General features: G+C 43.2%; 1 protein-coding gene across 10 annotated transcripts in view; it reads left to right on the top strand.

The window, feature by feature from the left end:
- LOC102261631 (paralemmin-2) overlaps positions 1-27,717 on the top strand; it is a 382,189-nt gene that overhangs the window by 256,255 nt on the left and 98,217 nt on the right. For all 10 annotated transcript variants that reach the window (XM_005859770.2, XM_014534401.1, XM_005859771.2 and 7 more), the window contains one exon: positions 5,297-5,382. In XM_005859770.2, coding sequence (XP_005859832.2) covers positions 5,297-5,382 — 86 coding nt within the window. The remainder of the gene's footprint in view (positions 1-5,296; positions 5,383-27,717) is intronic.

Below are 27,717 nucleotides of genomic sequence, written 5' to 3'. Positions count from 1 at the left end.
ATCTTAGCTATTTGCAAATAGGGCTGCTATGAACATAGGGGTGCATATGTTCTTTCTGATTGGTGTTTCGTAGGTGCTTCCTAGTTTTAATTCTCTTCCATCTTTCAAATTTTCTGCTGCTCAGGTCAGCCTCTGCAGAGCTAGATCACTCCAGGATTCCAAGAGCCATGCCTTGGAGTTCTTCCTACATGAAAGGAGACATGCCCATCCTAGTTGCCACCGAGAGGCCCTGTAAACCCTTGGTAAATGGTGCTCAACTGCACTGGATTGGGTCAGTGCCAGCGATGGTTCGTTCTCTCTCTCTCTCTCTCTCTCTCTCTCTCTCTCTCTCTCTCTCTCTCTCGGCCTCACCATAAAACCTTTGATGATCTGTGTATTGTGAGCTCTTTGGAACCACAGGGAAGAAAATGTTCTGTCTGTGAAGAGAATCCTCAAGCTTTCTGTTCTCCTATCTCTGAAAATAGGAGAAATGCTAAGCTTTTGAATGGTAGTGAGGTTACTGGTTAAGCAAATAGCCCCTGAGGTCAGAGTGCTTGGATTAAGTATTGTTCCATTACTTAGTAGTTCCATTTTAGTTTTGTTAAGCCTCAGTTTTCTCCTCTGTAAAGTGGGGCTAATATTGTACCTGCCTCATGTACCTGTATTGTATGAGGATTGAATGAGATGGTATACATAAAGACATAGTCCTTGACCTACAGTCTGTCCTCCGTACAGTTTAGTTGTCAGGACCGGTATTACTGTGGCCATGTTGGTGGGGAAAGCAATGAGGTTGAGAAAGCATGGGGTGGGGGGCACACTGGGCAAGATATTGAGGTTTTTCTTTGCACATCTTGGATGTCAGGACCGGTATTACTGTGGCCATGTTGGTGGGGAGAGCAATGGGTTGAGAAGGCATGGGCGGGGGGCGCACTGGGCAAGATATTGAGGTTTTTCTTTGCGCATCTTGAGCAACCTGAACATCTAGCCCTCAGAGGTACCCAAAGAGGTGTCCCTTACTCAGGGATGTGTTGGTGGGGGAGGGGAAACAACCTCTGGGTGAGTTTGAGGAAAATAACTTGTCATCCAAGGGCGGACCTTTCTCTTTCCCAATGAGCTCATCTCAGGGAGAGGAGCCAAGAGAGGGGGACATGCCCTGCCACCACTGCTCCTAGAGGCCCAGGGCCTGGCCTCACATCTGTGCCAAGGAAGAGAAGGCTAGGGCTCAGGGACAGGGATGCGCCACCTGCAGTGGGGCGGGCTGGGTGGGGTGACATCCTGCTCTCCTCCTCCAACCCCAGGGCAGGGCTTCCCATCCCCAGGAAGCAGCTCCATCAGCTTATCCTTGGGTGGGGTTTCCCAGAGCCCAGTGTGTAAAGGCAAATCATTGTTCTGCAGTTCCGCTAAGTTTTAATGACCACCCCGCTGAGAACTCCTGCAAGAATAAAGTGAGATTTTTTGAAACCAAAATCAAAGGCAATTAAAAGAAGAGAAATATCTGAGCAAGTCTCTGTGCTGAGGCCTTCTGTGAGGAGAATCAGACAAGGAAAAGAGCTAAGATGTGGTGGGAACCAGGCCCTAACCCCATTCTTTTCATTGTGATCAAGCAAAATGATTTCACAATGGGTCTATCTTTTTTTTTTTTTAATGACAGCTGACTTCTCTCTCTCAATTTTTTTAAAATATGTCTTATTGATTTTTTACAGAGAGGAAAGGAGAGGGATAGAGAGTTAGAAACATTGATGAGAGAGAAACATCGATCAACTGCCTCCTGCACATCTCTACTGGGGATGTGCCCAACCAAGGTACATGCCCTTGACTGGAATCGAACCTGGGACCTTTCAGTGTGCAGGTTCACACTCTATCCACTGAGCCAAACCAGTTAGGTAACAATGGGTCTATCTTTTATCTGTAAAATGGACTTAATATAATTTGGGCCCCAGGAAGAACCCTGGTCTTGGAAATCTGGCAATCTAGTCTCTTAGGGTCCCAGCTGCCCAGCTACTTTCTATGATCCCTTGGCACACTCTTTCCCATCTCAGGTCCTCGGTCTCTCACTGGAACACGGAGGGCTGGGCTCCAGGCTTCTTGCAGTTCTATGGCTGTGTCTCGGTCAAGGGGCTGACGGGGGTTGAGGCAGAGGTGTGATGAGAAGGAGAATAGCCAGGATGGATAAGAAGGTTGGATGCATCTGAGAAGGCTTTACCAAAACCCCTGGAAACAAAAGGTGCACTCCCAGCTGATGAAGGCCCTGCACTGTCCCCTGTTCCTCCTTACACCAGGCTACACAGGTCATCATCTGGGATGCTTTCCTCCCCAGGCTGTTTGTGGCTCAGCTCTTCTTAAGACAGTCCATTCCAGCCTGACCTTGGGAGGTGGCGAGGAACATGACCAGGAAAAGGCCATGTAGAGCAGCCTTCTATCCTGATGAGAAAGCAGCTTAGGCAGCCTCAAGGCCCTTCCAACTCCAGTTCAGTTAGGGAAATATGCAATGCTCCCTGCTCTATGCCCGGGAGTGATTGAGGAGCAAGCTGGGCCTGGGGGTCGGGCCCGTGAATGGACAGCCCTATCTTCAAAGTGCTCAGGGTCTTACCACCCAGACGTTCTGTATCTGGTGACCACACCTCCATGTTACTATTTCTGGGTTTGCTGGCAAGTGTCCAGGGCCACCAGGCCTGGCCTGGCTCTGGAGGACAAGACAGATCACAGTCTGCTTGTTTCTTCAGTGTCTAGAGTGAATCAACTTGGAGGTGCGACTATTTCCATTGCCCTCCACACCCTTTCCTTAGTGTTCCTCTTTTATCCTTTGAGCTCTCTCTGCCCCTCCCCCACACCCCACTCTAAGCCCCTGTCCCTCCACCTGGATGCCCCCAAATCACATTTCTCATTTAGCGGACACCTGGGTGATACTGGGTGTCAAGCCCATTCCTGCCCACTAGGGTTTACCAGCTCATTGATAAGGGCTCTCTAAGGCAGCACCGATGAACAAACATCAGCAGACACACTTAAGGGCTCCCTTGCTGAGGCCCTAATGAGCACCCCAGTAAGTGAGGCTAAGGATCAGAGCTGTGCATTCACAGTGGAGGGAGGAGCTGGAAATGTCACTCTGTCCTTGAGCTAAGACATCATCTCCAAGGAGCTGCCACAGGAAGGTAAGGCTGAGTCCTGACATCACCTGAGTGTTTAACTTATAGGAACTCGAGTGTCTATTTCTAGCTAAATTATTGACAGAAATAGAACAGAAAATAGAAATTTTTAAAGTGTAAGCAATTCTGTTTGCCATTGCAATCTGTACATGTCGTCTGGTGGCAGACCACTGGTTGCTTCTGTGATGGCCATCAATGTCTCCCCTTCTTTCTTGCCGTCCAATCTTGTTTAGTGCTTTTGTTCATCTTCCAGGTGGCTGTTTGCTCAGAGAAGGCTGAGACCTTCCCCAACCCAGGGGGTAAATCTTGATTAATTAGCTCCAAGTCAACTCTTTTCCCATGTTCAGTTTGGGGATAGATTTACGCTTTGTTTTTGACCTGTGAGACTCTGGGGGTCAGCTCGGGGAGGTGGAGAGGGTGCTTTTGTGAAAGGCTTATTTACTCCTCCTTTTTCCTGCCTCTGGATGTTTTCATAACTCATGGGACTGCTGTGTCCATCTTGGGACCACAGAGGAAAGTAAAAAAAAATTGCAGAGAGATAAAACTGAGGCCATGAGGCCATGGAGCCATTGAATTAACCACCTGTGGTGCCACACTACCTTGGGACTTCTTCTTCAGTGATAAAGCCAGTCAATCCTTTGTTGTGTAAGCCTCCATGAAATAGACTTTCTATTACCTGTGGCCAAAAGTATCCTAAATTATACACCCCAGTGTGAAGATGACAAGGGAGGTGTTAATCTGCTGATTGCGTACTCAGTCACGGCTCCTTCTATCTCTCAGAGTCTAAGTATCTCCAAACCCTGAAAAATTCTAGAGTTTCAAGATTCATATTTATTGTACAATACGATCCTTAGTACAAGCCAAGAGCATCATCTGATACTTTGCAGAAGAAATGGTCTGTTCTGAGGCTAGAACAGAAGGTGACTGTGGGGCTTTCTAAAGTATGGGGCCATATTGTACTGCATGGGAGACTGAAGGAATCTTCAATGGCATGTGTGACTATGCAGGCTTATGTCCTTGTCTTTGAGATGTAAACCTTCATGAGATGCACTGAGCACAATGGCAACAGAGACTGGCCCCAAAGAAGTAGAAAGTATGGATCATTATAAATTGGTTGACAAGACAAGATTTAAATGGCAGAGTTGGATTAGAGGATAGAACATGGATTTCTGTAAAGAACTCTCTGTCATGGGAACTGGTTGATGGGAAAGGCACGTCTGGGAGGGCTCCTTCTTCTCCTAAGGCTGGGCTTGGTTATGCTGCTGTAATAAACAGCCCCAACTCCTGTGGCTTAAAACAGTAAAGGTTTTGTTCTCACTCATCCTGCATGGCCGCTGTGGGTTGGCTGTGTCTCTGCTATGCATTACCCCCACGCTGGGACTCAGGCTGATAGAATCGCCACTATCTGGAACATTACCACTCGCCGTGGTAACGGGGAAGGGTGCTTGGAAGGTCCAGCATCAGCAATTAGATGCTGTGTCTCTCTCACATCAATGTTTCTTCTTTCTGTGTCTCTCCCCATCCCTTCCACTCTCTCTAAAAAAAAAAATCAATGGAAACAAAATATTCTCGGGTGAGAATTAACAACAACAAAAAAGACTGGAGAGAAAGCATATGTAGATTTTACAAGTGAGTGTGAAAGCTCAGTTATTTCCAGTAGGTGTGTAGAATGTGGGACAGTGAATAATCTGGAATTGTTTCTATGGATGCTGAATTAGATTCGGATGTGCATGTGTCCATGTTCTGGGATTCATTGTAAGCCCTAAGTAAAATGTCAGTGTGAGGCCTGGATTCTTAAGGAGTGCGTTCCAACCTCTTCTTTAGGCTAAGAATAGAATTGTCTATAAGACACAGGGTTCAGACAATGGACTCCAGAGCTGGAGGTTAAGTAAAAACAAAGGAGGTGCTGACTGCCCGCACTTCTGAAAGGAAGCTTTCCCAGAAACTGCCAGGCAGATAAAGTGTAGGGTACCACTGCCAGGCAGGTAAGGTGTGGGGTACCACTGCCAGGCAGGTGAGGTGTGGGGTACCACTGCCAGGCAGGTAAGGTGCTAGGGATGAACATCGGTATTTTTTACAAGTCACATGGAATTAGAATCTGCAAATGACAGGTGTGTCTATCCATGCCAGCTGCTTGCACTTGGCTCCAATGCCACTGTTCTGTTATTTTCCAGGAGTCGGGTGGGAGAACGTGCTGGTGAAGGGCGATGAGGCAGCCCCGGATGCCACAGAAGCATCCAGCGCAGACATGACTATCAAGGTAAGGCATCCTTTCTCTAGTTTGATTCTCAAAGCGCGTTTCTAGAGGAAAGCGAGCCAGTGGCAGACTTCTAGGGGGTAAAATGAGCTCGGCCACCTCTCTATTCACTGAAGTTTCAGCAAATGAGATTTCCTGAAATTTGGTGTTGGATTAGGAAACTGCCAGAAAGCTAGAATCCAAGATGTGATTTTTCCGAGCGGAGAAACTGGCCCCACTGTGCATTGTGAAGAAAGGTCAGAGAGTCATCAAGTAGCTTTGATCTTGACTCAAGATTTCCACTGATGTCAGCGGGAAAGCAGCACATGGCCCACTCCAGCTGGAACCCCGATGGCCAAAGGTTGACAAAATGAGTCATCTGGAAGTCAACCTAATTATCACTGTTCAAATTAAATGCAGGCATTTGTAATCATTGCTTCGATTAAGGGATTCATAGCAAAATTGATCAGACTCAGCTACTTCCCCTCTATCACTTGATTAGACACAGAGGAACAGTCCTCCTCTCTTGGATTTCTGGTCATGTTTCAGTTAACAAAGGCTGGGGTGGGAGGGCTCTCTAACATTTTTGCTTGAATGATTAGAATTTAAGTATATGTCACTTAGGAATTTTTCTTCACAAAACAAAAAAGTGATGTCCCTTTTTATATTGAGATATAACTAGAAATATTCATTCCTGGTTTTACTAGTAGAGGTTGGGCCAAATAATATACAGGATGAATTTATTCAAGCTTTCCTTTGTAATGCGAAAGCTGAGCTTACGTTATCTATGTTAAAAGTGTTAGAGCAAGCAAACAAAAATACCACAGTGGAATTAGATGAAAGATGGGGCCTGATTGGTCAAAAAAGTCAACTACTAATCTAACAAAGTATCCAGCACTAAAAGTTCCTTTGCTTGTAATCCTGTTTGGCAGACTTTGCAAGACAATAAGATAAATTGCAGTGATGTGTTGGTGTTTCCTTGGCTTTTATTGCAAAGATGGAGAAGTTTCAGAAGTCTGTCGATAGAAGGGATGGGTGCTGATAGTAAAACTTGATGGATTTAAATATGCTATTTTAGAATGTGATCATTTTCAGAATTAGTTTCTTAGTGGTCATTTTAAGAATTCTTAGTCATCATTTTAAGAAATAGTTTCATTTTAAGAATTATTTGTAGTTTCTGATCCTTAAATGTAGCGAAGATAGTTAAAGGATCAGAAAGACAGGGTTTGTTTTATAAATGCAAATGGCGTAATTGAATAGAGGCATGTTTTACCCCAGTTCCATTTTATAAGGTTGCTACTTATTCAGTCTACTTATCCTTAGTACCAGGATCTTGGCTGAAGTTTTATTTGTGTCTACCCAATTTAGACGTCATTCTCACTTCCTTAGCTTTTATTTTTCTTTTTTAAATTTAATTTTATTGTTGACGATATTATAGATGTTCTCCAATTTTCTCTCTCTTTACACCCTCCTCCCAGCCCCTCCCTACCCCAGGCCTTCACCACACTATTGTCTGTGTCCATTGGTTATGCATATATGTGGAATTTTTTTTATAAGAACAGAGGATTTTTAGTTCACAAGAACCTAACCGAACCCACTGTCAAGCATGAACACCGCACACCTTAACAAGTTAGACAAAATAGATATATATTTAAATACACTAATAAATTGGTACAAATATTATTAAGTTCCTCTATCAATGCCAGTCTCTTCTCACTGAAGGATTTGTGAAACCTCTAGGTGGATGTACCTTAGGGAAATGCTTCTGTTTAGTTCTTCTCCATTAGGTTCTCAATTAATCTGCAGTCATCATTTTTTTCCATTGTTGTCATGCTGTCCCCCACCCCACACTGCTTTCTGTATCCATCCTGTATTCTGTCCATCTTACAGTACTATTTTTTTTCTGTTTCTAAAAGTGTCTGATGTTCATTAGTTAACTATGGGCTTCTCCTTATGTATTTATGTATCTATAGCTATTCCTGTTTCTAATAGCCACTTCACATATCCTTACAATATCAGTCATTCCTGGTGTATTCCTTTGGCCCTGGAAAAACAAAACATTCTGTTCAAACGTTAATTACAATGAAACCCGATTCACTGACACTTCCCAAAGGGAATAGCAGCAGAAATCACTGACGTAGTTTGGTTTCCTCCATATTACTCCTCTTGTGCTTAAAAATTTTCCTTCTGAAAAAGGTGCACAAATTTTTGCAATGTGGTAATTGTCTGAATGTGGGATTTTTTTTCTTTTATATGTAGCCTTTTAACATCATATCTTATTTTGAAATGACAAACTCATGATTCTAAAAATATACATGACTCAGATGAGTGAATTCGTTCATAAACTAACGTGTGTCATTCTGAGGAACCTTGAAGTAAGAGCATTGACATTAAAAACACCCTCTGAATGTACTGATGTAATGTAGGTAGGAGCATCAGATGGGCCTGCCTAATAGTTTTAAATCACTCAGTATAAAAGGTGGAATTGTGAACCTTCCTCCCCCAAAAATGATACGTCCAAGTCCTAAACCCTGGTACCCGTGAATATGGCCTTATTGGGGAGAAGGGTCTTTGCAGATGAAATCAAGTTAAGGTTCTCAAGATGAGATCATCCTGGATTAACCAGGTAGGACCAAAGTCCAGTGGCACATGTCCTCATAGGAGACAGAAGAAGAAACACACATGGAGAAGGCCATGTGAGGAGACAGAGGCCGAGATTGGAGTTATGTGCAGGCTAAGCCACAGGACACACGGAGCCACCAGAGCTGGAGGACACAGAGAGGTCCTCCCCTAGAGCCTTCGGAGGCAGCAGGGCTCTGACAGCACCTTGATTTGGGGTTTCTGCCTCCAGAATCGTGAGAAAATGAATTTCTGTTGTCTGAAGCCATCAAGTTTGTGGTCATTTGTTATGACAACCACAGGAAACAAATACACTCAGATCTACTAAGAATTGTTCTTACTCCTTTTCTTCTTCTTCTTCTTCTTCTTCTTCTTCTTCTTCTTCTTCTTCTTCTTCTTCTTCTTCTTCTTCTTCTTCTTCTTCTTCTTCTTCTTCTTCTTCTTCTTCTTCTTCTTCTTCTTCTTCTTCTTCTTCTTCTTCTTCTTCTTCTTCTTCTTCTTCTTCTTCTTCTTCTTCTTTTTTTTCTTCTTCTTCTTCTTCTTCTTCTTCTTCTTCTTCTTCTTCTTCTTCTTCTTCTTCTTCCTCTTCTTCTTCTTCTTTTCTTCTTCTTCTCCTTTTTTTTTGATTAATCTTCACCTGAGGATATTTTTTCCATTGATTTTTAGAGAGAGAGGAAGGGAGAGAGGAGGAAGAGAGAGAGGCAGAGAGAGAGAAACATCAGTGTGAGAGACACATCTATTGTCTCCTGCACTTCGAACCTGCAACCCAGGTATGTGCCCTTGACCAGCAATGGAACCCTTAGGTCTGCAGGCCTAACCATTGAGCAAAACTGGCCGGGGCTGTTTCTACTCTTCTGGATATCCAGTCTCCTCTGCTTGAATATAATTTCTATAAGGGTGTATATCCCTAGCACCTAGCTAAGTGTCTAGCATATTGTGTCAATATTTTTGAAAGAACAAATGAAGATCAATCTTTATTTACTGCGGTTAAGCTGGACCCCTGGTCTTCCTCAAATCCACCCCCTGTATTCTCACCTCCCGGTCTTTCTCTTGTGGCTTCCTTCCTACTTACCCTTCATATGCCACCTGCCTCAGTGTTTTGTTTTTCCCTTGTTAGATCCTCTAAATTAGATCCTCATTTTTTAACCATTCCTTTCATTAAAAACACAACTCATTTGAGGTCTATAATTTACATACCATAAAATTCACACTTTTAAGTGTACAATTAAAAAATTTTAGTAAATTTACCAGCCCTCACCATAATCCAGTTTTATAACAATGTTATCACTCCAATAACATCCCTCATGCCCTATTTCAGTTAATCTCTGTTCTCACCCCTAACCCCAAGCAAACCCTAACCTATTTCCTGTCCCTATAGATTTGTCTGGACGTCTCATTTAAGGGAATTGTATAACATGTGGTCTTTTGTGTCAGGCTTTCTTCACAATGTGGTGTTTTTGAAGTTTGTCTCTGTTATAGCTTCTATCACTATTTCAATTCCTTTTAGTGCTGAATAGCATTTCATTTGCTGGATATACCAGTGTTCTGTTTTGTTTCTTAGACCATTCATAAGGTGATGGGTTGTTTGCACATTGGGGCTGTTATGAATACTGCTGCTATGAATAATCATGAGCAAGCTTTTGTGTGGACATGTGTTTTTATTTGCCATGGGCATGTGCCTAGGAGTAAAATTGCTGGGTTATATGGTAAATCTGTGTTTAACTTTTTGAAGAACTGTCAGATGGTTTTCCAATGTGGCTGCACCATTTTACACTCCCACCAGCGATGGATGAGAGGTCTGACCTTTCCATATTCTGGCCAATACTTGCTATTATCTGTGTTTAGATGGTAACCATCCTAGTGTTTGTGAAGTGGCATTTCACTGTGGTTTTGATTTGCATTTTCCTGAAGGTTAATGATGCTATCTTTTCATGTGCTTATTGGCCATTTGTGTGTAGTTCATTTTTTAATGAGTTGATTTTCTTTATTTGCTGAAGGGTGGGCTCCATAGTTTGTTAATTTGTTAAATTTCCCAGCACACACAGCACCCTCCCATTGCAGGTGCCCAGTCAACTATATATATATATGGTTTTCTGAGTGAGGGATATTTTTCTTGACTGTGGAGGGAGGGGGAGAAATCCACTTTTCCTCTTTAGGATTTTTTGTCTTATCAATCTCATCAATCCCTTTTCTTTTTAAAAAATATATGTTTTTATTGATATTTTTATAGAGAAAGGAAGGGAGAGCTAGAGAGAGCAAGAGAAACATCAATGTGAAAGAGAAACATCTATCGGTTGCCTCCCACACATGCCCCAACTGGGGATCCAACTGCGACCTGGGCTTGTGTCCTGACTGGGAATCAATCGAACCAGTGGCATTTAGGTGCACAGAATGATGCCCAACCAACTGAACCACACCGGCCAGGGACCATGTTATATTTTTTTATCGTGGTAAAATTTACATGACACAAAATTTACCCTTCTAATCATTTCTAAGTGTGCAGCAGTTCTGTCGCGTTTATATCATTCATCTGTTTTACAACCATTATCACCACCCATCTCTAGAACTTTTTCATCATCCCAAACTGAAACGCTGCTCCTTAAATACTAATTCCTTATTCTCTCCTCCTCCCCATTAAACACTAATTCCCTATTTGCTCCTCCCTCCAGATCTGGGCAACCACCTGAGTGGTATGTTTTATATGCAATAATCTCTAGTTGTCTTCTCAAAGGGATTTTAAACACATCCTGTTAATAGTAAACAGCCTGTAAGATGGCTAAACTTCAGCTGAGCATTTTAATATCCTCTGGGCAAGGCAAGCTTTACATACGAGTAACATTCCCAAGTCAAGTTACTAGTAAGCTGCTACGTGCTAAAAGCATTTGCTGGTCACTGCGCTTCCTTTCTTCTGGGGAGTGTTGAACTGCCCAGTGCCAGCACCCTGGAAGTGTCTTGGTTTTATTCACCTGTGTGGCTCTGCATTGTTTTCTTAGATTCTGTTTATTTGATGACTGTTCAAAACTACATCAATCTATGTGTGGGCGAAGAGGGGACACATACTAAACCTGACCAGCTCAGGGGAGGCCTGTGTGGTGGCCTTGCAAACACAGAGACCTAAAGGAACCACAAAGGATGGTCTGAAATTAAAAGCTTTTAACTAACAGCAGTTTATGGTGGGTAGTCATGTCCTAGGCTGGTATCTTTCCTGACAAAGGCCCATCTTTACCTTAACTGAGCTTGTCTGTTATCTTTTTGCATCTATGATAGCATATCTTTGGAATGTCAAAGTAATTTTCCTTTCTTCGGACCCCTCAAAGCTCAGGCAATGCCTCTGTGGAGACCACACATCCCCTCATTGTTATTGAGTTAATTGTTGACTGTTATCTACCCTATACCCACCTAAGTAAAAGAAGTGTGTGGCTCTCTCCCACCTCCCTAATCTATCACCAGTGGATTTCAAGTAACCCACTTACGACTCCCATTTTGGTTGTAATGTTTAAAACAAGGTGCAAAACTGCCTTTCTCAGAACATTATCTCAATCTGTTGAGATTTTGCTTCCTGGCAATTGTCAACAGTTTGGCTCAAATAAACTCACAAAATTTCTCTATGGGTTTGAATGTTTCTTACATTGACACATGTTAAACCTACATTAACGTATGTTGAAGAAATATCTCCTGGGTAGAAATTATGTGATTTGGCTGCTATTTTAATCAAATACACCAACTACACCCCAAATGTTATCTTTACCTTGCCCTTTTATCTTCTATAAAGAGACTAAAAACTAAGTATTTGCCAAAAGGAGCACAGAAAATTCTAGTATACCAGAACTTTTCTCAGAAAAAAGCCTTGTACTTATTTACATTGTTAAAACATAAACTGAGGCATACTGAATATTTTAAGAGTTTGAGGGGGATATAAAAACTTTTTATTTCCAAAAAATTCTTCACATCCTGAGTTACACAATTTCTTTTTCTCCCACTTACCAGGAAAGGGTATTTCATACATAGGGGCACAGGCATAATGAATCTGTGTGCTGTGGAGGCCATGGAGATGTCTTCTGTGGAGGTCACTTTTTCCAAAGTCAGCATAGAAGCTGGAAATGAAGTGTCATCAAATGATCCTCAAAGATCCTTCCAGACTTGATGCCCTTGGCAATGCAGAGCCCCTTTGGAGACTCTCAGGCCAGTTTTTGTATTTTAGCAGCAGCCTCCTATCCGCTCCTATCCAACCCCCTCAGTTTTGCATTAATCCTGACCCTTCTTGCTTTTGCTTTTCTTAACGTCCTTGCCATTAAGAAGCAGTTTGTTGATGAGGGGAGACATTTATAGAGAAAATGCAGAAGTGAAGGGAGGCTGCAGTTACGACTGATGTTTGCAGCTTAAAGCCTATTTGGCTGTTTGTGACTGGTTGTCCTTAGTGCTTTGATTTCCTACCCTGCAGGCAGTTACAGGCTCAGATTTGGTTTGTTTATGTGGGTCATCATGGCATTAGAGCCACCTTTTCTATGGCCTCCTTGCTTAATTGGTGAAACCGCATATACAATATTTCTCACTTGAATATAGGCAAGAGACAAGATGGGTACCATTGAGGCAAGTGGGAGATTCTGGCTGTAAAACCATTTAAAAGGGACACGTTTCCTAATCAGGGACATGGACAAGCGACATTACAAAGGCTGCTGCATGTCTCTATGTGAAGCTTACTGCTGGGACCGAGATTGCTCTTCGGGGAGGGCAGATGTTCTCCATCACACAGGGGGAAAGCACTTAGACGCTTCCAGCGTGAATAGAGGCCACAGGTTACAGCTTTCTTTGGAGGCGGCTTTTAAATCACCGTCCTGCTGAGGGACTTCTGCTGCCAACAGTGCTGAGCCAGTGCCCTTTGTATTCGATGACGACGACATTGAGAATTGTTTCGTGCAGGGGCTCTGGACAAAAAGACACATTAGGACAAAAGTCCTTTCTACGTTGAGTACATACACAAAGATTGCTCTAAATTTGCTTCCTTGCCAAAGGAAATACTTTATTGTAGATTTTTTTAAAAAAATCCTTGAAACTAGAATAGTGGATCTCAGAGGGGGTTGGCGGCCAAAGGAAATACTTTATTGTAGATTTTTTTAAAAAATCCTTGAAACTAGAATAGTGGATCTGAGGGGGTTGGCAGTGGGTGGTAGGATGCATACCGGGACTATTTGGGTAAATTTTCACAGTCTCCCTCTTTGAGAATCACTGTCTTGAATGTTCTTAAAATATGTTTTTATTGACTTGAGAGAGAGAGGAAGGGTGAGGGAGAGATAGAGAAACATTGATCGGCTGCCTCCTACACTCCCCCTACCGAGAATGGAGCCCACAACCCAGGTATGTGTCCTGACTGGGAATCAAATCAAAGCCCTCTGGGTGCATGGGACAATGCTCAACCAACTGAGCCACACCAGCCAGGGCTTGCATTTTTTTTAAATATGCATTTTGCATTATGACGAGGTAACGGATGTGAGAAGCACTGCTGTAAATTGCAATATGCTGTATCAGTATTGCTGATTATTATTCTTATGGGTTACTCCCTATGTGTCAAATAAAATAAAAGTCAAAGAAATAGAGTCACAACCATTGACAGCTCTCAGTGATCTATGGATAGATAAGGAATATTCTTGATGAATGAACAATGTCAAGCACCTTCTTCTTTGCCACTCCATTTCGGCACCACGTTCTCCTGCCAACGATAATAGCTAATGCTGATTGAGCATTTGCTGTGAGCGGAGTACTGTGCTAGACACTTACATGTACCATTGCATATAATTCTTCAAACAACCCTGAGCAGGAGGAACTGGTATTAATCCCATTGTACAGGTGTGGTGAAAAATGGTAAAGTTAACTGACTCATCAAAGATCTCAAAGTGAGCCTGTGAACCCAGGTAGAAGACACTTTTTAACCTCTCTCTTTGAATACTAATGAAGGCAAATTAATTTTACTATTAGTTAAAGCAGAAGAATCCCAAAGATGGGGCAGGAGTGGCTTTGAATTGTAGATAAACAGTAAATAATGTTTTAATATTAGTATGTTTCAGATATTGCATGGAGTGGGACCCCTTAGGGATTTTATCTGTTTTTGCATCTATCCCAAAATAGATGTCATCTTTCCAGATTCATCGCGTGTATAAACACAACATTCTGTTTTTGTAATGGCACAGGTGCCGCCTTGAGATGCGGTGATAATATCTAATGCCATCTACTTTGTAAGGCAGCTTTTCCCATTGAAGACATTTCAGTGTTTATTAGAGTTCAGCTCTGATGACTGTCACTGAGAGCTTGTGAAGTGAACTTAGTTAATTAAAGCTTCGATATGAGCAATAACATCTTCCGTTCCTAAGGAGGGTGCAAAAATAGCTGCTAAGTGATCATGCCAATGCAAAACATGCTTTCATACAAGGGAGGTGAGCAACAGAGGCGACTGAAGGGCAAATATGTCCTTGTGCCCACAGATAGCCAATAGTACATCTTCCTATGCAACCTGGGGGTAGTAGCCAAGTCCAGAGACTGGTACCACATAGCCACTGTGTTCCATGAGGGGCTACAGTAAATGCCAGTCTTCCTTCCCAGTCTGTTCCAACCAATCAGAACTTTTTAAAGTTATGAAGGCATTACATGGATGGTTAGCTATTTCGCCTAACATTCTGGTACTATTAGGAAACTCTAGTAGAGAATGCTTTCTTTGTTCCCAACATAAAGGAGCTGAAGAGCTTCAGTATCCATATCTAGGAGTTCACCATATGAACCTACCCCAGATTTGTACATGCCCGGCTGCTCTGGTTTTGACAGGATCCTCGCTGTTTGCAGTCCCCAAGGCTGCGTGAACAGTGCCATCACAGGACAAGGAGAAACCATGACCATGATATTGTCATTAGGCCATTCGTCAGTGTTTGCAATGTAATATCAGCTGCACTTAAAGTTGGACTTCGTGTGTGTGGTGGTTGTTCTAGAATCAATTTTGGTAAGCCCCTCCATTCAGTACCTGGGAGAGGAGAGCCTTGATTTAATCCTCAAAGTAGCCCTATCCCATTTTAGGTCCTGTTGGTATTATAGCAACAGACTGCTGTTTTTCCAGTAGCCAGTTGAGCTTATGGCGGTCTTTTTTCCAGTGTCTAGGTTTTTTGCAACAATTGCAAATTCCAGTTTTTCGGTTGTTAGAAAACCCTTTCTGATTTTCAGTTCCCATGGGTATGTTCACTGTAATTGTAAACTCATGACTTGAGTTGCTTTAATTCAATAATTCAGAGCCTGGTTCATTTTCCTTTTGTTATTTTTCTCTGTTGTTTTGGATAATTGACTGGCCAGATTAACTAAATCATGAGTATCCATAGTGGCCCAGTTAAGTAGGTTTCTTTTTACTAGAACACTAGGTTCATCATCTGATCCATTTGAAAATGTAGTATTATTAAAAAGAAGTTTCCTCTCTCTTGACATTCTCAGTGCCTGCAAACTGTAAGAATGTCTTTTCTAAATGACTGTAGTGATCAGCAACAGTTTCATCTTGTCTTTGAACACATTGCTCAATTTTCCTCCAATCAATATTCTTTGGAAAGAATACAGCTCTTTAGCCACATTTTGAGCTGTCATTTTGTGTGCTGTGCACTTCTCGGATAAATCTGCTAACGGTTCTTTCCAGTTGGCTAGTTCCATCCATTTCTTTTCATTGCCTTCCCCTGCCAATATGGATTACCTGATACAAATCTGAATAACCAGGTTCCTAGGTTTGCACAGTTAATCAAGAGTCATTTGAAATTCAAGAGGATTATGGGTAGGGCTTGGGAAGTCTTTTTTTTTTTTAAATTAAAAATTGTTTTCATCCTGGCTGGTGTTTCCCAGTGGTTAGAGCATTGACCCACACACCGAAGGATCTTGGGTTCAATTTCTGTTCAAGGGCACATACCTGGGTTGCAGGTTCAATCCCCAGCTCTGGTCAGGTGCGCGCGGTAGGCAACCAATTGATGTGTTTCTTTCACATCAATGTTTCTCTGTTTCTCTCTCCCTTCCTCCGTCCTTCTCTCCCTCCCTCCATCTTTCTCTCGCTCCCTCCCTCCTTCCCTTCCACTGTCTCTAAAAATCAATATCCTCAGGTGAGGAATAACAAAAAAAAATTTTTCAATTACAGTTTACATTCAGTATTATTTTACATTAGTTTCGGCTGTACAGCAGAGTGGTTAGACAATCAGGAAGGCTATTGGTGTTGGCCTGATTTCATTTTCTGCAGATAGCTTCATCATCCCAATGTTTTAAATGTTGATGAATTTTTGTGTGTGCTTTTACCAACTCTATGACTTGGTAAAAATCACCTCTCTCTGAGGGGTCACCTCCTAAAATAGAGGACACTGGCCTGGATACTCCCAGCAAAAATTGTGACATATTCACAAGTATTTCCAGACTCTACCAGTATACCTCTCTCTGAGGGGTCACCTCCTAAAATAGAGGACAGTAGCCTGGATACTTCTGGCAAAAATTGTGACACATTAAGTGTCACACTCCTGACTCTACCAGTACGTTTCCTCCTGTGTATAGTTCTAGAGTTCCAGCGGTAGGAACGTATAATGTAATGATGATAAGGCTCTAGAAATAGTCTTTGTCCATGCACGTCAGATAAGTCTGTGTTCTTATGAGATAATGCCCCAGTCTAATTACCTTTGAAACAGAGCTTACTTGCAAATACCAAAGTCTGTGACTTCCCACAGAACAAAGGCAAGCAAACCAAACATAGAGCCCATTGGCAGAACCCACTGGTCTTTGGTGCTCTTGGAAGGCTGCCAGTCTGCTTCCCACTTAGGCAGAGGTTTGCCTATCCAGTTAATTTATGAGTAAATTATTACCAATGTCCAGGAGGGTTGGAATGGTCACAAGTTATTCCTAAAATAACTTGTGGTCACTTACAGTAGGCCTTATCCTTCTGAAACAAGCCAGGTGTCACAGAAGTCTCATAAATCTTGAGTATAATTCTCAAGAATATCTGTTGGATTCATAAGCAGACAGGTCTCTAAGCACTTAAGATAGTTTAAGTGAGCATCTATCGCGCTTCTTGATAAATTATCAGATACCTTCCTTTTCCGTCTCTTTTCTGTATCCATCCTCCAATGGCCTTCCTCCTTGGTTTTCTCTGTGCAGTGAAAACATGTAGTTAAGATGGTGAAAATCATGACACACATGTAAACTGTGCATACTAGTAAAAAAGAGAAAATGTGCTCAGACAAAATGATGGACTCATGCGCTAGGGAACAGGCTGTTCACACTAATAGATTTTCACATCAAGAGCTGGGCTATTCTGAGGTCACTTGAGCTTATTACCATTGTAATGGTGGCTTCTTACTCAGAAATGAGCAAGGGAGATGTGACATTTATTTTAGCTCGACATTCTCATGTCTGTTTCTGAAAAAGAAAAAGGTATCGGCAATGACAATCCTCATTCTCTTTCCCGAAGGGATCTGTACAAGAGAGCAGGACACTGAATCAGTCGCCATACACTCCCTATGCTCACAGACTGTGCATTTAGATATCTAACATGATGAATTTTAGTCTAGAAAAAATGAATAAGGAGAATAATAGGTACCATTCATTGAAAATTTTCTGTGTGTCAAGCATTGCCCTGGGTGCTTAGGGCATTATATGAATTAATTCTTATCATAGCCCTAAGAGATGGGTACTATGAGTATTTGCAATTTAAAGAGGAAGAAAAGGTACAGAGAGACTAAGTAACTTGTCCAAAGACATACAGCAAGGAGTCTCGGAACCCGGGTCTAACCAGGCAGCCCTTGCTCTTCATGACTTTTCCTGGTAGAACAAAATGATGATGTTCATATGCAAACATATAAAGTAGGACTCACAGCTCCTGATCAATAAGGAAGCTTTCGGGTAGTTCTGTTTGCATTTGCTCTTCAGATGCAGAGCTGGCGCTTACCAGGGGGGATAAAACTAGGCTTTTGTCCCAGGGGGTTGGCTGTTTTCCAGGCTTGCCCTTGGCTCTTCATCCTATCAACATTCTGATGACATTGCTCATTATCATTTGACTGCAGTGATTTATGAATCTGATGAAACAGAGCTGCCTCTTCGGTAACTAAGGAAAGCTGCACCTATAATGAATAAATAGACCTTCCTAATAAATACAGCACACAGATGTCCTGCAGTATCTATTAAGAAACCACTATACCCACCATGCCTGCGCTTGGGGCAGTTTCTTCTTTTAGTTGTTCCTAAGATATCTGCATATCAATGTTTTACAGCATTTGTTAATGTCTGGGTTTAAAAAAATTAACTTGCTGAATGTTGCGTTGCATGTTCTGATATGTGGCATACCATATTTAAACAGGTTCAAATTTTGAGAGTGATTTTTCAAATTAATGTCAATAAATTCTTTGGAAATTTTGAAAATATAAACTTATTTAAATTGAGAAATAGGCAAATATTCGTCCACTGGGTCATTTTTAAATTACTCTTGATGTGCTTTAAATATGTTGGTTCCTGCAAAAAAAAAAAATAAATAAATAAACAAAATCTAAATATGAAAAATGTCTTGATGTGCTTTAAATATGTTGGTTCCTGCAAAAAAAATATAAACAAAATCTAAATATGAAAAAATGTTCAAGTTTATATTAAGTTTATCCCATGAGTGACATAGGAAAATCCCTCTTAAGAAAATGACATTGCAAAAGAGGTATAGAATCTTTTTTCTTTTTCAAATAAAAAAATCCATCCTGTTTCTAAGCATTTTTTATTGTATTTGACAGCTTATTAAAATAAACCTTTTTTGCCCCAGCCTGGTATTCAGTTGGTTAGAGCATAGTCATGATATGCCAAGGTTACAAGTTTGATCCCCTGTCAGGGCACATATAAGAAACAAATAATGAATGCATGAACAAGTAGAACAACAAATTGATGTCTCTCCCCCTTTCCTTTCTCTCTGAAATCCATTAAAAAATTTCTGTAAAAAACCAATAAAATATATTTTAAAAAATGCATCCTGTTTCTAAGCATTTTTATTGTATTTGACAGTTTATTAAAATAAACCTTTTTTACCCCAGCCTGGTATTCAGTTGGTTAGAGCATAGTCATGATATGCCAAGGTTACAAGTTTGATCCCCTGTCAGGGCACATATAAGAAACAAATAATGAATGCATGAACAAGTAGAACAACAAATTGATGTCTCTCCCCCTTTCCTTTCTCTCTGAAATCCATTAAAAAATTTTTTTAAAGTAAAATAAACCTTTTACTCATATGGACTTTATCAAACTTTCTTATCCTGTAATAGTTGTTGACCCACCATTCCTCTTCTCCTCTTTCCCCTTCCTTCCTTCCTTCCTTCCTTCCTTCCTTCCTTCCTTCCTTCCTTCCTTCCTTTCTCATTTCCTCTCTCTCTTCCTTCTTTGCTTTTTTCTTCTTTCCTTGTTTGTTTCCTCTCTTACTCCCTTTCTAGGTGGGGTGACCACGGATATCATGGGATTCTTAAATCAGGAAATACAGGGAAGATGGGGGGGCAGGGTTGAAATATGTGGGCTTGATGGATATTCCAGGGAAGATGCTGAGTTCCAGGAAGGACTTCAGGATGCACTGACTACCTCTGTCTAAGGAAGGATCAGAATAATGGGAATAGCGGGGAAGAAGATTGTGAATGGGCCCTGGGGAACAGCAGTCTTGGGGGAAGGCCTTGAAGGGGGCAGGAGTTGGATAGGGCATGACTGATGAGGAAGACTTTCTAGGTAAAGAGCAGAGTGTGAGCTGAGGATATATCATGGGATTCTTAAATCAGGAAATACAGGGAAGAGGGGGGGGAGTGGGGTTGAAATATGTGGTCTTGATGGATATTCCAGGGAAGATGCTGAGTTCCAGGTAGGACTTCAGGATGCACTGAGTACCTCTGTCTAAGGAAGGATCAGGATAATGGGAATAGCGGGGAAGAAGATTGTGAATGGGCCCTAGGGAACAGCAGTCTTGGGGGAAGGCAAAGGGGGCAGGAGTTGGATAGGGCGTGACTGATGAGGAAGACTTTCTAGGTAACGAGCAGAGTGTGAGCTGAGGAGTTAAAGAGCTGGTGGATTCAGGGCAAACTGAGTGATCCCAGGACAGATGAAAGCAATGGGTGGAGCTAAGCTAGAAGAAGAGGGAGCAGGGAGCAGGTGGTGGGAGCACTGATTCTGCTCATTTCACCTGCAGGGCTCCTCCCTGGGATATGATGGTTCCACCTTGTAGGAACCACGCCCTCCATGCAGTGCCTGCAAGGGGCCTCCTTCAGGAAGTTGCCACAAATTATAGCACATAGGGGTGTCAACATGGAGCCTTCTCTTCCCCTCTCTGATAATTCAGGTCCACAGCAACCTCTTCTGTCTGCAGAGTAGTCCAGAATATTGAGAATGGATGGGAGGCTTTAATAAAATTCAAAGCAAAACCATGGGCAAGAAGACTAAGAGAAAAATATTTCTAGGATACTGTGATAGAGCTGGTAGGCGTGTAACCGTGCCCAGAGCACAGCCATCCTGCATGTCTGGGCTGCCTATAATGACGGTAGCCACTGCTTTTGCACTTGTCTGGCCTTATTGCCAAGATTATTAGAAGTAGGCCATAGATATGACTCTAGCCTTACAACCAAATGAACCAGGACTTCCTCTCACCACCCCATGTTATTGTTGCTTATTGTTTCTTTAGAAATAATAAACATACCAAAGAGCCCTGGCTGGTGTGGCTCAGTTGGTTGAGTGTGTTCCCATTCACCAAGAGGTCACTGGGTGGATTCCAGGTCAGGACACATGCCCGGGTTTCAGGCTTGATCCCCAGTGGGGGGCATGCAGGAGGCAGCTGATCAATGATTCTCTCTCATCATTGATGTTTCTATCTCTCTCTCCCTCTCCCTTCCTCTCTGAAATCAATAAAAATATATATTTAAAAAATTAGCATTGAGCAGGGAGTGTGGGGGCCTGGGTTTGAGTCCTGACTTTGACCCCTTCTTGCTGGTGGTTCTGCACAAGTCCTGTCCCCGCCCCCCTGAGGATTCACTTGCTTCACTGGTAACAACTGACATGGAACTCGTGCCTTGTGGCTGGCCCTGAGCTTACAGCTTTGCAAGGATGATCTCATTAGGCTCCCAACAATCTTATATTATAGATGTGCCCGTGCTGTGCCTTTTACAGATGAGGATTCTGAGAGATGGAGAGGCTGAGCAGCTCTCCAAGTTCACACAGCTAGTAAGAGACAGATCAGGATTCGAACCCAGGTCTTTGGCTCCAGACCCTGTTTTTCACTGATACTTTGCTCTACTGTAAAATGAGGAAAGTGGCTTAGGTGACAGGTAATTTTCCTCCTTGCTCTAATTCTCTTGCCTCTGACACTTTGATACGCCCTTACCTATCCCAAGCAGGTAAAGAAAATGCCGGATGTAAAACAGGAGCAGCGGCAGCAACCCTGTATCTAAATGTACACTCTCCTCTCGGTACTTGCCTATCTTATCTCAACCGGTCTATGAATTACTTAGCAGTCCGGCTCTCGGGCTCCTCAGAGCCTGAGTCCTTTACAGCAGGCGCAAACTGTGTCTGAGACCTGGCAGCGTTACTCACGAATGCTCTCTGGCTTCTTAAGGTATTTGTGATTGTAATGACTGCTCATAACATTAACTGCACAGTGGTCTAAAAAGAAAAGGGAAGAAGGCGGGAGAGGAGGGAGGGTGGTGGAAGGAAGGAAGGACAGAAGGAAGCAAGGACAGAAGAGAGGGAAGGAGGGAGGGAGGGAGGGAGGGAGAGAGGGAGGGAGGGAGAAAGGGAGGGAGGGAAGGAGAAGAAAGGAGAAAGGAGGAGAGGAAGAGAGAAGAGGAGAGGGAGAGGAAAAGGGAGCTGGAGAGAAGGCAAAGGTATTTACTTTTTAAAATTATCATTGACTTCAGAGAGGAAGGGAGAGGGAGAGAGAGATAGAAACATCAATGATGAGAGAGAATCGTCTCCTCCGTCCTGCACGCCCCCCACTGGGGGTTGAGCCTGAAACCTGGGCATGTGCCCTGACTGGGAATCGAACTGTGATCTCCTGGTTCATAGGTTGAAGGTCAACCAGACGCTCAACCACTGACCCATGCCGCCGGGCGCAAAGGTAATTACTGAAGGAATTGGAGCATCTTCACAGATTATGTAGATATGTCTGCTTTAGTTGACTTTATCACAAGCTATTGTGGTTTCTAAAGGGATTTTACATTGGCCAAAGTCCCATTCCAGGAGGCTTGTAATACGCTGTAGAAGAAGCTATTAACATTCTTCATACTTAAATGATCTTAATACTTCATCATCTTAGTGGTTACTTAGGTAAGTAATTATCTTACTTTGTGTATACAAACTTAAAAATGCCTTCTTAATATTTCTCCATCATAATTAATGAGCGTACATTAATGTTAGGGTATGTAATTATGTTCAACATTGTAGAAGGAAAAGGCCTGTTTTTTTTCAGTGGGTAGTTCTCAATAGTAAAACATTTGAGGAGTAAGTCAGAGAGAACTGCAAAGACTACCTCTCTGATAATCAGAATTACTACAATTTAAAATGTCAAGATTTTGTCTTTCCCCTATCCGCCATATTACTGAAAATCCTTCGAATTCTTTCCATAAATTAACAGCCTGTACTTAAAAGTTCTGAGGGAAACACTTGGGAATTACTGGAAAAACGTTACAGTCCCATTTTTTTAAGACTAAAAAATAATTCTTATCTTACCTAAAATTGACATGGGATTAAGCATCATTGGAAAGAAAGGTGGTTTTGCATTTAAAGCCCAGATCCTGAATGAGAAGCAAATTCACCGTGTTTACCCAGAGAGCTGTCCCGGGCCTTGGGCGCAGCTTCCCAGCTTCCTATCTGTGATCAGCTGTGTACATTCCAAGTATATTTGGCATATTTAAGTCCAGGGCTTTACGTAAAAAGTACCTTGTTTTATGCTGTGTCTTTGTTAGGCCATGAGCTTCAGAGTGTTTACTGGACTTTTTAAATGCTTCAGTTGATAAATGAGATAAACAAATACCCGGGGCCTCAGAGGGCTTTGTTTCTGTTAATTATCCAAAAAATATGTACTTGAGTATATTCTTGTCATGAGCACATGAGCTTCGAGGCCTCTGGAACCGAGATGTGGGACCCACAGTAGTCCCCCGTGGCCTTGCTTCCCTCACCAGGGCTGCCCTCTGCCCTCTCTCCCTTTCCCACCCTTCTCTTCCCCTCCACAAATAGCCTCTTCTTCCATCCTGTCCAGCACACGGCTTCCCAAGTTGCTGTTTTCCGTGGAAGATTTGAGTGTGGAATCATGTATGACTTTCTCTTTATAAGGGTACCACCAAATGCATATTACAGTGGGCAGTCTGGATGACATAAGGCCACTTTGACAACAGAGAGAAGGCACGGCCCGGTTATAATGTGGGACAGAATGAGCGCCATTGGATGGACCAAATGCATATTACAGTGGGCAGTCTGGATGACATAACGCCACTTTGACAACGGAGAGAAGGCACCGGCCCAGTTATAATGTGGGACTGAATGAACGCCATTAGATGGGCAATTGTTGCTTGGGTTTGGGAATGTTTTGTTGCAGTGTTTTTAAAAGGTCTTTTGAAGAAAGAGGCTCAAGAGGCTGCGGTGAAGGTCATCAGGTCACCATTTCCTTATGTTAGAGGGTTTGGCAAAGGAAAGGCCAAGTGTGAGGATGCAGGGAAAGGAAATAAATGGGGAACAGGCAGGAAAGGAGCTCACACGGGCACAGGAAGCTGGAGAGCCTGGAGAGGAAATGAAGGAAAGGCAGGCACCACAAACTAGGCCGAGAACAGGAGTAAACACAGTCCAAGAGCCCAGGGTTCTCAGATGACAGGGTCTCTGTCTCTCTAGAAACTACTGGTTTGTTTGTTTTTATTAGGAAGTTGGCAATTTTCTTACTAATTTGTAAGAACTCTGCAGATGAGAGATGGCAACCCCTTGTCCTGTCTGCTGCAAATATTTCCCCTCGCTGTTTCTTCTCTCAAATATTCAGTCCTGCATCCAGTCCCATGGGGATGCCCTTGGGATCGGGGTTGTTTCTAAGTTTCCAGTGACCACGCCTGGTGCTTAGCGGGAAAACCCTACAGATTCGGGACTATTGGTTTGACGTGGACCAGCCCTTTTGGTGTTTTGCTTGCTGTTCCCTCTTATTCTGTCCCCTCACCTCCCAACCAACCTTCATTTTCTGTGGGAGACATTTAGCCCTTGAGGAGCACGCCCAGCCGGTGTTTTTGTTCTTTCTCCTTGCTAACAGGGAAAACAGCAAATTCTCTTTCAGGAGGCCAGGCTTGGCCCTTCCTCTGGGTTTTCAGATCAGCTCTCTGAGCCACTCACAGGTCTTATTTTCAGCAGCTACTCTTCTTCTACGCTTGGGGGTATGTGGCTACTGCTGGGCCATTATTTGCCAGATTTTTTTTTTTTCTTCAGGTTGGAGGAGAAGAGACTTTGTCAATCTGTGTCTAGGCTGATTCCTTTCCCAGAAACATAAACTCCACTTTTGGTGTTTCTCTAGTAACTAACTATATTCTATTTTTTGGGGCCTCCCAGAAGCCACTCTTGCTCAGGGCATGGTTTAAAGGGGGCCAGCAGCATGGCAGCGACAACATGAGCAGCATGTACACTTAGGCCGTAGTGAGAGAAATCTATTCTCCTCTCTGGCCAAGCAAAATTTCCACAGAAGGTTTTGTGTCCTGAATGGTGCAGGGCCTTTGGGAACATTCAATATTTACAAATCCCAGCTGTGTTTCTTTCACAGAATTAGTAGCCGTTTATTTGCTTCAAATGTGCTTCTAAAGTGCATTTAGGAGACTAAATGCTTCTTTCATGAAACATTCTTGGCTCTAATAACTGTTATCATGTCAAAGGACATATGATGTGGTGAAGCCATAAGCATGCATGGGGTAGTAAAGCCAGCCTTTCCCATCTCCAGCGTGTCTCCCTCCTTCATGATCTAAGAATCACCGGGGAGCCCTTGCAATCCAGTTTCCCTGGCCCTGCCCCCAGAGATTCTGACTCAGTAGGTAAAGGTGGGGCCCAGGAATCTGCATTTTCAGGAAGCACAGAGGTGGCTCTCATACCTATGGTTCTTAACACTGGCTTTGAGTCCAGAGCAAGAAAGCTCAACCTCAGCACTTTGACATTTGGGATGCGATAATTCTTAGTTGTTGTGTTGTGTGTGTGTGCGGGGGAGGGGGGGGGAGTGGCAGTCCTGGATACTTTAGGACAGTGATGGCGAACCTTTTGAGCTCGGCGTGTCAGCATTTTGAAAAACCCTAACTTAACTCTGGTGCCGTGTCACATATAGAAATTTTTTGATATTTGCAACCATAGTAAAACAAAGATTTATATTTTTGATATTTATTTTATATATTTAAATGCCATTTAACAAAGAAAAATCAACCAAAAAAATGAGTTCGCGTGTCACCTCTGACACGCGTGTCATAGGTTCGCCATCACTGCTTTAGGATGTTTAGCAACATCCTGGCCTCTGTCTATTAGATACAGTAGTACCCTCCCTCCACCATGTGAAACATGTCTCCAGACATTGCCAAAATGCCCCCTGGGGGGCCAAAGCACCCTCTATTGAGAATCGTGGACCTAGGGGAGAATAAAATGAGAAAATGTTAATTAAAAACAGTTTTTACTTTTGAATGCAGACATTTACATACCCTGGCATTGATTTCATTGAACAAATTAAAAATTTCTGAGCACCTGGTATGTACTAAGCCTTTTATATAAAAATGTTTGATTTAATCATGGCTACCTCTTTAATATCTTATAAGATGGAAGAAAAGGAAATGCTCTTGTAAATTAATATGTATTGAACAGGCACTTTTCCTAAATTAATATTCCCAATTGTTGCCTATAGGTTATACCAGAATATTAAAATTAATACCAACAGACAATATTAACATTAAAACCAATATTACATTAATATTAATTAACATTGACATTGCTTTAGGAAAGAACTAATTCAGAATAAAGCCGGTGTAAGTTGCTGTACTTTTTCTAATAAAACAAATTTGATTTGTAAACTTTATCCTTATTCAAATTTAGGAACACATGAAGAGAGAGTGATGCTACACCTGTGAAAATACTGTTTATGAAATCTCCCCTCTGCGATAATTTTAGACTCTTTTCCTTGGCGAGTTTATGGTCCATATAAATAAATAACTGTACCCCAAAACATGCTCATTTCCATGTGAGTTTTTCACATGATAGAAAAATGTAAAAAATAGATCACGATGCAGGGCCCCCAAATATTTAGCTCCTTTAAGTCAGTGACATGAGAAGTGGAAGGAAGGAAAGGAGAGGAGAGGACAGGACAGGAATTGATTGAGGCCCAAACCCATTGATGTAATCTCCAACACGGGTCAGTAAAGTCTATTGAAATTCAAGAATGTGGGAGACAAACACACAAAAAGCCTGGTAAATAATTCCTAAATGCAAGGAAAAAGAAGCCTATTGACATGCAGGAACCCAGAGGAGAGCAGCGGATGTCTCCTCTGAAGACTTTGTCCTTCCCTGAGTCAAGGTGTGAACAAAGAAGGCTTTTCTCCCGAGGGTGCTCTTTTCAAGGTGTCACTAGGGTGGGCAGGCTTTCTGGGCAGTCCCCCCGCCCCCCATACCGTTTCTTTGTACTGGAAATCAAGGACCTCCACAGACTGGGAAAGAAGTCCCAGGTCCCGCAGTTTTCTTTCCCTATTAAGTTTGGCACGTGGAACTGACTCTCAGGAGAGGACCCCGGGACCTTCCCCAGCGGGTCCTTGCAAGGCTGGAGAGAGAGAATCACCGGGGAAACGAAAACCCCGATATTAAAGCCAAGAAATCTGACTTTGTATTCTTTTCCCCTGCAGAGGATGTGCACAGTAAGATAACCGCTCGCTTTCTAAATGCTGTCTTCTGAGTAGGGATTTTGTGTGCATGTCCTCCCAGGATTTCTAGACGGTCCGTTTTCATAGGGTCATTAACATTATTTAACTATTCATGGTGGGGGAGGGGATTACAGACTGAAATTTCAGACCGCTCGGGAGTGACGGCTGGCTGGCCACCCACCGGATCGGGCCCCAGGCTGCGTATCAGCTGCCTCCCGCCCCAGCGCCGGCTTTGTTAACACAGGCGTTTTGACAGTAGGCCGCCGGCGGCCACGATGGGCGGGGCAGCATGAAGGCTCCGGCGAGCCAGTGAGCCAGAAGCATCCGTCCACCCCTCAGCCTCGGGGGGCGAGAGGGGGCCTCAGGGAGGGCCCCCAAACACACGGAGACCCCAGCCCTGTCACAAAGATGAGTCTCCCGACCGCTCCCAGCCGCCGCACTTCCCCGGCAGCACTTCCCCAGAGACGGTCGTGGTGCCGGGTAAGGGACGGGGGACTCGCTCCCCACCTGGGGCAGGAACTCCGCAGCTCCAGGCGTTGCGAGCGCGCCCCTGCTCCCACAGATCCTCACATACACGTGTGCACACACCAGCACGCACGTCCAGGCGCACACACGCCGACACGCTCACCCAGGCGCTAACGCAGACACAGAGCCCTCTCCGCAGTTGGGAAATACCCGCTTTACCGGCCCCACCCCGCCTCCCTTGCTCCTCCCCTTCTCCGTGTGCCCGTTTCATCCCCCCATCCCTCGGTTCTGTCCATTCATTCGTTTCTGGGTTTGTGCGTGGATTCCGTCCAGGCCGCCGAGATCAGGTGCGGGTGGACCGGTGGGGTCTGAGCAGGCGGAG

The sequence above is a fragment of the Myotis brandtii genome, unplaced genomic scaffold (assembly GCF_000412655.1).
Source record: "Myotis brandtii unplaced genomic scaffold, ASM41265v1 scaffold13, whole genome shotgun sequence".
Classification (NCBI taxonomy): Eukaryota; Metazoa; Chordata; class Mammalia; order Chiroptera; family Vespertilionidae; genus Myotis; species Myotis brandtii.
The sequence above is the reverse complement of the archived record's forward strand: the minus strand, read 5'-3'. Positions and strand labels throughout refer to the sequence as shown.